The sequence below is a fragment of the Monodelphis domestica genome, chromosome 3, assembly GCF_027887165.1.
Source record: "Monodelphis domestica isolate mMonDom1 chromosome 3, mMonDom1.pri, whole genome shotgun sequence".
In the NCBI taxonomy this organism is placed as follows: Eukaryota; Metazoa; Chordata; class Mammalia; order Didelphimorphia; family Didelphidae; genus Monodelphis; species Monodelphis domestica.
The window spans coordinates 153,097,473-153,111,161 of record NC_077229.1 but is presented as its reverse complement, the minus strand read 5'-3'; the positions used below and the strand labels follow the sequence as shown (position 1 = coordinate 153,111,161).

General features: G+C 32.8%; 1 protein-coding gene across 7 annotated transcripts in view; it reads right to left on the bottom strand.

The window, feature by feature from the left end:
* Nucleotides 1-13,689, bottom strand: part of CSMD3 (CUB and Sushi multiple domains 3) — a 1,668,414-nt gene that overhangs the window by 346,174 nt on the left and 1,308,551 nt on the right. For all 7 annotated transcript variants that reach the window (XM_016431868.2, XM_056823169.1, XM_056823168.1 and 4 more), the window contains one exon: nt 7,221-7,337. In XM_016431868.2, the coding sequence (XP_016287354.2) occupies nt 7,221-7,337 (117 nt within the window). The remainder of the gene's footprint in view (nt 1-7,220; nt 7,338-13,689) is intronic.

Here is a 13,689-nt window from a genome sequence, read left to right as displayed (position 1 = left end):
AGCCAACCATTTCTTAAGAGAGAGCAAAAAAAAGATAAAATCAGCAAAAGTAAACATGATAACAACCATTTCTGACAGTATATGCAATATGTTGTACTCACTTCTGCTTCAGGGAAAAAAATGACAAAGGTCCATTTGAGGAGCATATCATAAAGGAAATATTCCTTCTCAAATATTCTGCACCTTAAAGGTTTTCATTAGTTGAACAAGTAAGTAATTTATTACACCATAAATTGAAAGTGAATCAAATACAATAGTTGCTCAATTATATACATTTTAAAAGAAAATATACCTTAAGCTAAAATGACCCATTCTTTTCTTGCAGTAATATTTGACATGAATCCATAATATAAAATATTAGTAAATCAGTTTGTGCTATGTCTAAGTCTTTCTTAGAAAATTCCCTTTCAATTAAATCTATATTCAAACTTCCCTTAAGACTACGATGTATCTTTATGAGATGTGGTTAAAGCAAAATCAATCAACAAATTTTTTTAATTTTTAAATTTTCTTCCTGATTATGTTGCCACAATTTTCCATAATTGTTTTTTGACAATTTGAGATACGTATTCTTTCTTTCCTTGCCACTGCTCCCTCTGCCTCAAGAAGACAGTTTATCATATAATGCATACTTCCATGTTCATCATGTTGGGAAAGAAGACACATATCACTTACACTAGAGAAAAATGGAGGAAATAAAGTGAAGAATAGCATGTTTCAATCTGCATTCAGACCTCATCAGTTCTTTCTATAGCAGTGTAAAGACTTTTTCATCCTGAGTCCCTTTGAGTTTTCCTAAATCTTTGCATAGATGATTTTTTGTTAAGTTGATCACAATTGATCCTTGTACTTTATTGCTGTCACTGTTTACAACATTTTCCTGATTCTGCTCACTTCATTTTGCATCACTTCATATTAGTTTTTCTAGGTATTTTGTGATCATCTTGTTGGTTCTTTTTAATAATTTGAAAATTTTTAATTAATTAAGAATATTTTTCCATGGTTACATGATTAATGCTCTTTTCCTCCCCTTTGCCCACCCCCTACCATAGCTAATGAGCAATTCCACTGGGTTTTACATGTGTAATTGATCAAGACCTATTTTCATATTATTAATATTTGCATTAGGGTGATCGCTTAGAGTTTACATCGCCAATCATATTTCCATTGACCCATATGGTCAAGGAGTTGTTTTTCTTCTATGTCTACTTCCACAATTCTTTCTTTGGATGTGGATAGCATTCTTTCTCATAAGTCCCTCAGGATTGTCCTGGGTCATTGTATTGCTGCCAGTAGAGAAGTCCATTACATTTGATTGTGCCAAAATGTATTATCCATCTCTGTTTATAAGGTTCTCCTGGTTCTGCTCCTTTTACTCTGCATCAATTCCTGGAGGTCATTTCAGTTCACATGGAATTCCTCCAGTTCATTATTCCTTTCAGCACAATAGTATTCCATCACCAACAGATACCACAATTTGTTCAGCCATTCCCCAAATGAAGGGCACCCCCTCATTTTCCATTTTTTTGCTGTTGTTGGTTATTTCTTATGTATATAACAGTATTTCGTTATAATCATTAACCATTTGTTTAGTCATATCCCAATTGATGGGCATCCCTTTTGTCTCCATTTTTTGCCATAACAAAAAGAGCTGCTATAAATATTTTTTTTTGTGCAAATAGTTCTTTTCCCCTAATATTTTACCTCTTTGGGACATAGACCTAGTAGTGGTATTGCTGAGTCAAATAATACACATAGTTTGATGATCTTTTGAACATGGTTCCAAATTGCATTCCAGAATGGTTGTATCAGTTCATAGCTCTAACATCAATGTATTAAGGCCCCAATTTTTCAACATCTCTTACATTTATCATTTTTGTGTTTTGTCACATAAGCCAAACTTACAGTTGTGAGTTGGGATATCAGAGTTGTTTTAATTTGCATTTTGTTAACTAGTACTGATTTGGAGTACTTTTTCTTATGACTAAAGATAATTTTAATTTCTTAATAAGAGAGTTATCTGCTCATAAATTTTGACTCCATATAAATTGGGGAATGCTTTGTATTTTTATACATTTAAATCAGTTCTCTATATATTTGAGAAATAAGGCCTTTGTCAGACATACTTGCTATAATTTTTCCCTCTAGTTTGTTGTTTCCCTTCTACTCATGAATGTATTAATTTTGTTTGAGCAAAATTTTTTAATTTAACATAGCTGAAGTTATCTATTTTACACCTCATAATTCTCATTCTGTCTTATTTGGACCTTAGCTTGGTATATTACATAAGATGTTGATCTTTGACTAGTTTCTTCTATGCTATTTTCCCAACAGTTTTTACTGAATAATGAATTCTTCAAAAAGCATAGATCTTTGATTTTGTCAAATATTAGGCTACTATGGACATTTTACTCACACATCTTCAGTGTCTAACATATTGTATCAATCTACTACTCTGTTTCTTCAAAGGTACCAGTTTGTTTTGATGGTTGCCTTTTCATAATACAGTTTGAAATCTGTTACAGCTAAGCCATCTTCCATCATTTTTCCTATTAATTCCCTTGATATTCTTGTCCCTTTGTTCTTTGAGATTAATTTTATTATTTTTTATATGTCTATGAAATATTCTTGTGTAGTTTTATTGGTATGGCACTAAATAAGTATAATTTAGGTATAATTCTTATTTTTATTACATTAGCTTGACCTATTCATGAGCAATTAATGTTTTACCCAGTTGTTTAGTAAACATATGTTTCTAAAATTACTATGTACTAGTGCTTAACACTGTCTTATTTGTAATAAGTGTGTAATAAATGCTTATTGACTGACAATATATGTGAATGTCTTAAATAACTTTTGATTTTTAAGTATAATAAATTAGAAGATTGGTACCTTAGACTACATAAGTGAAAACATTTGAAAGGCTCTCTTGTGGACTAGGGTTTGATTTATATAGTATAACTTCAGAGGAATAACTTGGAAAATGGGTATGAGTTTTAAAGATAGGATATTTTCAGCTTAATATAAAGATCTTCCTAAAAGTGAAAATTTAATGATTTTGAAGACTTTCAAATATAAATATATGCTATGTATCTACTTAACAGAAAGGGTATAACAAAAATTTTTGTGCATAGTTAGATAGTGAATGAGAAGACTTTTAAGGTGTCTTCTAACTCCAATTATACCCAGAGTCACAAAATTGTATATACCAACTCCAATATTTTATTGTTCTAACCATATTATTTGAAGATAAATTTAAAATAATATTGAAAAATATTGTTATAATTTATGGAAAGGAAGTATGACATAAAGGATTCGGGGTTGACTTAAGTGTTAAACAGGAATAACAGCCCCTCAAGTACATAATAGCTATGTGACCATGAGCAAATAATACAGGCAATTCACTAAGATAACATTATTGACCATGTATCTAGATGAAGGAAATGTCCATTCCAGTAGTTCACAGGTACAAAACAAATAAATAAATAACATATTGGCAACTTTTAATACTCAAATCCATACAAACTACTTTCTTGTTTAGTTTTTTTATTGCCTAAATGAATATGACTAGAGGTAATATATTTCTTAAAAATACTAAAAATGTCTACCTGAGTATAATCATAGTTCTTCTGTCTGCTTAGGTTCACTATTACAAGATCTGATCCATCTTTTTGGTATTGGAAACTATAGCAATGGCTCCATTTTTTGTGGTAGTACCTATTTTTTGGAGGGAGGGGGGATTCACTAAAGACATTAAGAAATATTAAATAATCTACTCAATAGAGTACTATAATCAAGGACTAACTAAATGCTGGGACTATATTTTAGAGGTCCTAATAGTATATTATCCTATACTATTTGGCATTTATAAGGAAGGGTCCTGATCCACATTTCATAGTGTGACCTGGTATTCTGACTGAGTCAGAACTGGGTGTACATACAAAAGGCATTATCTAACCAATATATATATAAAAATATATATATTGTCAATATATATATATATGTCAAATCAGTTGAATAACCTGTATGTCAGGGTCTGTGCTAAGCACTAAGGACACAAAAGAAGACAAAAGATAATTGTCTGCTGTCAGTGGTCCCACAGTCTAATAGCGGAGACAAACTATTGATTTAAACCATTAGTTAAATTAACAAACTAATAGCAAAAAAACTATGTAAAAGCAAAATATTCAGAATAAAATGGAACTAATCAAAAGAGAAAAGGTATTAGAATTGAAGGGGATGAGTGGGAATGGCTTCCTGTTGAAGGTGGAATTTTAATTGAGACTTGAAGGAAACAAGGGACCCAGGAGTCAAAGGGAAAGGAAGAAATAATTACAGACATATAATTAGTCAGGGAAAATGCAGGATCTAGAGATTCAGCGTTTGGGGTGAGAAACAACAAGGAGGCAGGCCAATGTAACTGGAATGGAGAATTGAGTAGGGTGTTAGAAAACTGGAAAGGTACAAAGGTAGCAGGTCATAAAGAACTTTGAAAGCCAAATAGAGAATTTTACATTTGATTCTGGAGGTTACCACAGAAGTTTAGTGAGTATGAGGATGACCTAGTCATAATACGCCTTCAGAATCAATTGGACAGTTGAGTGGATAATGAACTGGAGTGGGTAGAATCTTGAGACAAAGATATTAACTAATAGGATATTTAAATAGTCCAGTCACAAGGTGACATCTATCATTGTGGTGGTAGTGTCAGAGGGGAAAAGTGGGTACAAGAGTTGTTGTGAAGATGAAATTGATAGGATGTAGCTCTCTGATTGAATGTGGAGGAAGGAAGAAAACAAGCATAATACCTACTATGTTCCAGGAAATGTAAGTTTTTTATAGATATCACATCAGTTGATCCTTGTGAAAATTTGCAAATATAAATTTTTGTTATTATCCTCCTTTTATAGCTGCAAAAACTTAGGCAGATAAAGGTTAAGTGACTTGTCTGAAGTCATATAGTTTGTACATGTCTGAATCCAGTTTTGAACTTGGGTTTTCTTGACTCCAACCCCAGTGCCATATTCCCTGTGCAACCTAGTTGTCTATGATGATGACAGTGAGGAATTGAATATGAAATCCAATTCATGAGCCGGAGTGATTGGGGCTATGGCAGTTTCTTCAATATTAATAAGGAAATTGGAAAGAGGAGAGTCTTTTTGGAAAAAAGTAATGAATTCTATTTTTGACATGCTGAACGGAAGATATCTGTAACATACAGTTTGAGACATTCAGTAGGTAATTGTAAATGAAAGACTGGGGGATCAAAGGTGGATCAACAAATCTGAGAATAGCATCATATGAAGTGCATATATGTGCTTATATTTGTATGACATATCTATATTTATATATACATACATATATATATATATAATGTGTGTTCATGTACACTATGTCTTTATGTTTATAGACAGAAGGATACATTTCACTATCTACCTTTACCATGTTTATGGTTCAACTTTATACTAAAATTAAAGGCAAGGCACCTAAAGAAGAGTGAAAAGCCATGCATTTCTTATAGTCCTCATCTAGAGTAGAAGACCAGGCATTCCCCGTAAGGTACTGCTAAGGCCTCTGCCAGGAGGCAGAAGAGGCAGCTTGCTGCAGTGAAAAAAGAACTGGCCTTGGACTCAGGAAGTCTTGAAATAATAGAAAGGAAATAAAAATAAAAACTTAAGTGTTTGATGTTAGGCAAGCCATTTAACTTCAACATATTCCAGGTTACTAATACCACTATCTGAGATAGTAAATTGCAGAGAAAGTACTTATTTATTTGGATAGATAAGACCCTCCCTGAAAGCTCCCCAGACTAATGAAATCACAAGTTCTCTATAGTCCCTCCCATACTCTGTTCCTATATCCCTGGCAGAGTTTGAGCACTCAACAAAAATGTGATCATTAAAAAATAATTTAAATTATGCACACAATATAATTTAAATACTAATGTGTGGGTAGGTTCCCTTATATGAAAAGGGAAAAATAATTTTGTTGTTTTGTTTTCTGATCAATTATCATTCTATTTACTTAATACTGAATATTGACTCATCACATTAACATGGAGAAATTTTATTAAAAAAACAATAAAAATAAAGAAAAGATCATGCCATGGAAAATTGACACTTGTGGCACCCTTCATCTCTTCAAAGTTTGTATAGAAAATACCATAAGTTAAAGATCAATCTTTGACCTACAAGTAGGTCATTTCACACAAAATTCTGGGGCTCTTGATATACTGATGGAGTAGAAAAAACGAACCTATAGAGAACCTCATTCACTTGTGAGGAATTGGACTGGAAGCATCAGCATATTTTAAATTAGCCACAAAATTATGTTTTTTCAAGATGTAATCTAGCAATCAAGTTGTGCCAGAGCCCTTCTGCTAAGAATCCAGTCAACCAGATCTAGGCAATCAGCATAAATCCATGTTTCTACCCTTTCTAATGTCACCTTATACTTTAATGCTGAATCATTCCTTCAGTTCCATGAGTTTGTATGCTCCCTCTCATAAAACACTGTTCACTAAAACTCACTCCCCTTTTCACAAGGAGTCAGAACCTAACTTAAAGTGGTTTGCATCCAGCTGGTCCTCAATTCCACAACCTTTGAAAAGGCAGTGAACTGACATCAGAGACTTTCAATCAAAGGGATTCAGCAAAGGATGCTGTCTTTTTAATGTCAAGGCTGCACAGACGGTCAGTGGCAAGAACAAAAATGTCCTTTGCTGTCTTTCTAACCTCTTCTGCCATAGATGTTTGAAAAGAATGTCATTGACTTGTGGGTATCCTTAATAGAATGTGAGCCAAGGACAGGGTCCAAATATTCTGTATCTTATTTTGCAACTGTTGCCACAACACTATCTTCAACCATATGCATTATTTACCAGTTTGCTGATCTTATTTTTCTTTATATTTTGGAAATTTTTCATGTGCAAACCCATGTTTAAGATACTTGAAAGATAATTTAATAGAATATAATTTTAAAATTAAAAACAATCCTGTTTTCATTTTTGTATTGTTGTTCACCTGTTTACTTGTCTGTAAATTCAAATCAAATTGATGACCTCAAAACTTTACTATTACCAATCTAGCTAAAAATTACCAAGTATTTTATTGACCAAAAATATTTCAATAATAAAAATACACATATACTTTGAAATAGCATGTAGCAAAAAAAAGCATGACCAGCTAAAGATAATATATGATAAATTTAATATTACTTACCAAATTCCTTGGGAACTGCTATAGAATAAACACAATTGTGTCCCACACTGTAGTTTTTGGGATAGTTTGGTGACAAAACAGTGCCTTCAGAACCCGTTGAACGACTTCCACAGGGAGCTAAAAAAGTTTTTAAAATGTTAATTAAAAATCATGTAATGTGCTATCATATAATATAGATAAAATAATTAAATATAATTCCAAAAAGTAATTACATGATTTGTAAGAAGCAAGGAATGAAAATAGAAAAAATATTACTCGTGGATTTCAATATGCAATAAAATCTATAAGTGAGTTCTATTGTCACTTATTTTAACAATAAATTTGTGTATCCATATAAAACATTCCTAAGACATGTATTTTTATTACTATATTATATACTAAATTAAAATTGGGACTGATCTATTTGTAAACACAAAGCCCTGACCACGAGAAATGAAATCACTAGTGCTTGACTACTTTTCTTATTTGTAACAGAATAAAGTGAATTCATTTTCTGATCTGGCATGGGACTGAAAGGAAGTCCTTGGTACCCTTTTATTGAATTATGCAAAGTAGGGTAATACCTTCTCCACTGTTTTTATCAGGCAAAATGCCTGAAAGCAAGCCTGGTCAAATGGTCCCAAACAAAAGCCTGGACCAGGGTTGGATAAGTTTAAACAGCAGTTTACTTCACTGCAACCCTTTCCCCCATGTGATTGTTACAAAGAAATCAGAAGAAACATAATAGATTTCAAACAGAGAGACTGTTGAGGTACATGTGAACAAAATAATGAAAGTTAAAGGAATTCTAGAAGTAAAAATTAAGATATATCAGCTCTATTATGGTGAATAGCTTGCCTAATTAATGTTCTGAGTGTATTCTTTGTTTTTGTTATGTAAATGTTTAATAAATACTTTGAAATAAAATATACAAAGATTAGAACTCCTGAGAAACAATGGAAACTTGATGGTGATCATGATAATGATCATAACTTAATCACTCATCAATCAATATTGTCTGAGAATGGACAAGGTAGATACTGTCTCAACACTAATATTTTATTCATCTAATAAAGCTGTTGATGAGAGAATGATTCAGGAATGAGAAAGATAAACTGCTTCATGTAAACTTAATTTCTTTTTTGTAAAGGACACAAAATTAAAATACCCGATTTTTACTTTTTTTTTTTTCAGGGAAGAAATTTCTTTATAGCCAGAACTACTAGGCAAATTGCAAAACAGTAACAGAGAATTGGTCTTAATCAACCTTTGATTCCCTCTACTTAAAAAACAATTTAACAATGATGCTTGGCCTGAATACAAAAGTCATAATAACAAAGAGTAAGGAAAAAAATCAGATCAATTACCATGTGATACATTAAGGGAGAATTATTTTTTAAAAATATTTAATTTTTCCCTCATTACACATAAAAATAATTTTAACATTAAGTTTTTAAAAGTTTTGAACTCTAAATTCTCTCTCTTTTTCTTACCCCAGCTTCTTTCCTTTCCTGCTCTCCCTTCTACCTGAAATGTAATCTGATTTAGATTTTACATTTTCAGTCATACAAAACTTTTTTCCATATCAGTAATTTTGTGGAAAATATTTCAATTTTTAAAAAAAAAGAAAGATAGTATGTTTCAAACTCCAGTCACACTCCATCAATTCCTTTTTCTGGGGGGAAGATAGCATTTTTCATCAGGAGTCTCTGTAATTGTCTTGGATTACTGTATTGCTGAGAATAACTAGGTCATCCATAATTGTTCATCAAAAAATATGGCTGTCATTGGTACAATGTTGTTCTGGTTCTGTTTGCTTCACTTTGCATTAGTTCCTGTAAGTCTCTTCGGATTTTTCTGAAATCATCCTGCTTTTCTTTTTTTTATAGCATAATAGTATTACATCACTAACATATATGACAATTTCCGCCAAGTCATTCCCCCAAATTAGGGACAACCCCCAATTTGCAATTCTTTGCTACTCAAAGAAGAGCTGCAATAAACAATTTTGTACAAATAGGTCTTTCTCCTCCTTTTTAAAAATCTTTTTGGGATTGAGACCTAGTAATGACATTGATGGATCAAAGGGTATGTACAGTTTTAGGGTCCTTCGAGCATAGTTCTAAATTGTTCTCCAGAATGATTGGATCAGATAGCAATTCCACCAACAGTATTTTCATGTTCCAATTTTTTCACATTACCTTCAACATTTATCATTTTCTATTCCTGTCATATTAGCCAATCATATGTATGAGATGGTACCTCAAGATTTTTTTAACTAGAATTTCTCTAATCATGAGTGATTTAAAGCATTTTTCATACAATAGATGGCTTTCATTTCTTCACCTGAAAACAGCCTGTTCATAACCTTTAACCATTTATCAATTGGAAAATGACTTTTATATTTATAAATTTTGTAGAGCTCTCTATATATTTGGAAAGTAATATCTTTATCAAAGATACTTGGAAAATTCCTCCCACTCCACCAGATTTCTGCTTTCCTTCTTTTTTTTTTGACTTTTTAAACATTATTTTATTTGGTTATTTACAAACATTATTCATTGGAAACAATGATCATTATCTTTTCCTTTCCCCGCCCCTCTCCCACCACTTCTCCAATAGCTGGCACACAATTCCACTGGGTTTCACATGTGTTCTTGTTTTGAACCCATTTCCATGTTGTTGGTATTTGCACTAGAGTGTTCATTTAGATTCTCTCCTCAGTCATTTCTTCTCAGCACCTGTAGTCAAGCACTTGCTTTTCATCCGTGTTTTTACTCCCACAGTTTATCCTCTGCTTGTGGATAGTGATTTTAAGATCCCTGCAGATTGTTCAGAGACATTGCAATGTCCCTAGTGGAGTAGTTCATTACCTTTGATTGTACCACAGTGTATTAGTCTCTGTGTACAATGTTTTCCTGGTTCTGCTACTTTCGCTCTGCATCAATTCCTGGAGGTTGCTCCAGTCTCCCTGGAATTCCTCCACTTTATTATTCCTTTTAGCAAAATAGTATTCCGTCACCGACATATACCACAATTTGTTCAGCCATTTCTCAATTGAAGGGCATCCCCTCATTTTCCAATTTTTGGCCACCACAAAGACTGCAGCTATGAATATTCTTGTACAAGTCTTTTTCCTTATCTCTTTGGGGTTCAAAGCCAGCAGTGCTATGGCTGGATCAAAGGGAAGACAGTCTTTTATCGCCCTTTCGGCATAGTTCCAAATTGCCCTCCAGAATGGTTGGATCAGTTCACAACTCCACGAGCAATGAATCAATGTCCCTACTTTGCCACATCCCCTCCAGCATTCATTACTTTCCTTTGCTGTTATGTTAGCCAATCTGCTAGGTGTGAGGTGATACCTCAGAGTTGTTTTGATTTGCATCTCTCTGATTATAAGAGATGAAGAGCACTTTTTCATGTGCTTATTAATAGTTTTGATTTCTTTGGCTGAGAACTGGCTGTTCATGTCACTTGCCCATTTATCAATTGGAGAATGTCTTGATTTTTTTGTACAATTGATTTAGCTCTTTGTAAATTTGAGTAATTAAACCTTTGTCAGAGGTTTCTATGAAGATTGCCTCCCAATTTGTTGCTTTCCTTCTGTTTTTAGTTATATTGGTTTTGTTTGTACAAAAGCTTTTTAATTTGATGTAGTCGAAATTATTTATTTTACATTTTGTGACTCTATGTCTTGCTTGGTTTTAAAGTCTTTCCTTTCCCAAAGGTCTGACATGCATACTATTCTGTGTTTACCTAATTTACTTATAGTTTCCTTCTTTATGTTCAAGTCATTCACCCATTTTGAATTTATCTTGGTGTAGGGTGTGAGGTGTTGATCTAATCCTAATCTCTCCCATACTGTCTTCCAGTTTTCCCAGCAGTTTTTATCGAATAGTGGATTTTTGACCCAAAAGCTGGGATCTTTGGGTTTATCATATATTGATTACTGAGGTCACATGCCCCAAGTCTATTGCACTGATCCTCCTTTCTGTCTCTTATCCAGTACCAAATTGTTTTGATGACTTCTGCTTTGTAATATAGCTTGAGATCTGGGAATGCAAGACCCCTTTCCTTTTTATTTGTTTTTTCATTATTTCCCTGGATATCCTTGATTCTTTGTTATTCCAAATGAACTTAGTTATGGTTTTTTCTAAATCAGTAAAGAAATTTTTTGGAAGTTCTATGGGTATGGCAATAAATAGATAAGTTTGGGTAGGATGGTCATTTTTACTATATTGGCTCATCCTAACCATGAGCAGTTAATGTTTTTCCAATTGCTCAAGTCTAGTTTTATTTCTGTAGAGAGTATTTTGTAGTTGTGTTCATATAGTTCCTGTGTTTGTCTCGGGAGATAGATTCCTAGGTATTTTATTTTGTCTAAGGTGATTTTGAATGGGATTTCTCTTTCTAGTTTTTGCTGCTGAACTATGTTGGAGAAGTATAGAAATGGTGATGACTTATGTGGGTTTATTTTGTATCCTGCAACTTTCCTAAAGTTGTTGATTATTTCAATTAGCTTTTTGGTTGAATCTCTAGGATTCTTCAAGTAGACCATCATGTCATGTGCAAAGAGTGATAGCTTAGTCTCCTCCTTGCCTATTTTGATGCCTTCAATTTCTTTTTCTTCTCTAATTGCTACTGCTAGTGTTTCTAGTACAATGTCAAATAGTAGAGGTGATAATGGGCATCCTTGTTTCACTCCTGATCTTATTGGGAATGCATTTAGTTTATCCCCATTGCAGATGATATTGGCTGATGGTTTTAGATATATACTGTTTATTATTCTTAGGAATGACCCTCCTATTCCTATGCTTTCTAGTGTTTTCAACAGGAATGGATGTTGTATTTTATCTAAGGCTTTTTCTGCATCTATTGAAATAATCATGTGATTTTTGTTGGTTGGCTTCTTGATATGGTCAATTATGTGGATGGTTTTCCTAATGTTGAACCAGCCCTGCATCTCTGGTATAAATCCTACTTGATCATGGTGGATGGCCCTTCTGATCACTTGCTGGAGTCTTTTTGCTAGTATCCTATTTAAGATTTTTACATCTATATTCATTAGGGAGATTGGTCTATAGTTTTCTTTCTCTGTTTTGATCTGCCTTGTTTTGAAATCAGTACCATGTTTGTGTCATAAAAGGAGTTTGATAGAATTCCCTCTTTGCTTATTATGTCAAATAGTTTGTATAGTATTGGGATTAACTGTTCTCTGAATGTTTGATAGAATTCACTTATGAATCCATTGGGCCCTGGGGATTTTTTTTCTTAGGGAGTTATTTGATGGCCTGTTGAATTTCATTTTCTGATATGGGATTATTTAAGGATTCTATTTCTTCTTCTGTTAGACTAGGCAGTTTGTATTTTTGTATATATTCATCCATATCGCCTAGATTGCTGTATTTATTGCCATATAATTGGGCAAAGTAATTTTTAATGATTGCCTTGACTTCCTCTTCATTGGAGGTGATGTCCCCCTTTTCATCTTTGATGCTATTAATTTGCTATTCTTCCTTCTTTTTTTTAATTAGATTGACCAGTACTTTGTCTATTTTGTTTGTTTTTTCAAAGGACCAGCTTCTTGTCTTATTTATTAAATCTTTATAGTTCTTTCACTATCGATTTTATTAATTTCTCCCTTAATTTTTAGGATTTTTAGTTTGGTTTTCTGCTGGGGGGTTTTAATTTGATCGTTTTTGAGTTTTTTTATTTGCATTTACAATTGATTGATTTCTGCTCTCCCTAGTTTGTTAATATATACACTTAGGGATATGAATTTACCTCTGATTACTGCTTTGGCTGCATCCCAAAAGGTTTGAAAGGATGTCTCGCCGTTGTCATTTTCCTCAATGAAATTATTGTTTCTGTGATTTCTTCTCTAACTAAACGATTTTGGAGTATCATATTGTTTAATTTCCAATTAATTTTTGATTTGGTTTTCCAAGTACCTTTACTGATCATTATTTTTATTGCCTTGTGATCTGAAAAGGCTGAATTTATTATTTCTGCTTTTCTGCATTTGTATGCCATGTTTCTATGACCTAGTGTATGGTCAATTTTTGTGAATATGCCATGTGATGCTGAGAAGAAGGTGTATTCCTTTTTGTCCCTATTTATTTTTCTCCATATGTCTATTAATTCTAATTTTTCTAAGATTTCATTCACTTCTTTTACCTCTTTCTTATTTATTTTTTTATTTGATTCATCTAAATTTGATAATGGTTGGTTTAAGTCTCCCACTAATATGGTTTTACTGTCTATTTCTTCCTTCAATTCTCCTTGTTTCTCCATTAGAAATTTGGGTGCTATATTATTTGGTGCATACATGTTGATTAGTGATATTTCCTCATTATCTAAAGCACCTTTTTAACAAAATATAATTACCTTCCCTGTCCCTTTAAATCAGGTCTATTTTTGCTTTGGCTTTATCAGATATCATGATTGCAACTCCTGCCTTCTTTCTATCAGTTGAGGCCCAGAAGGTCTT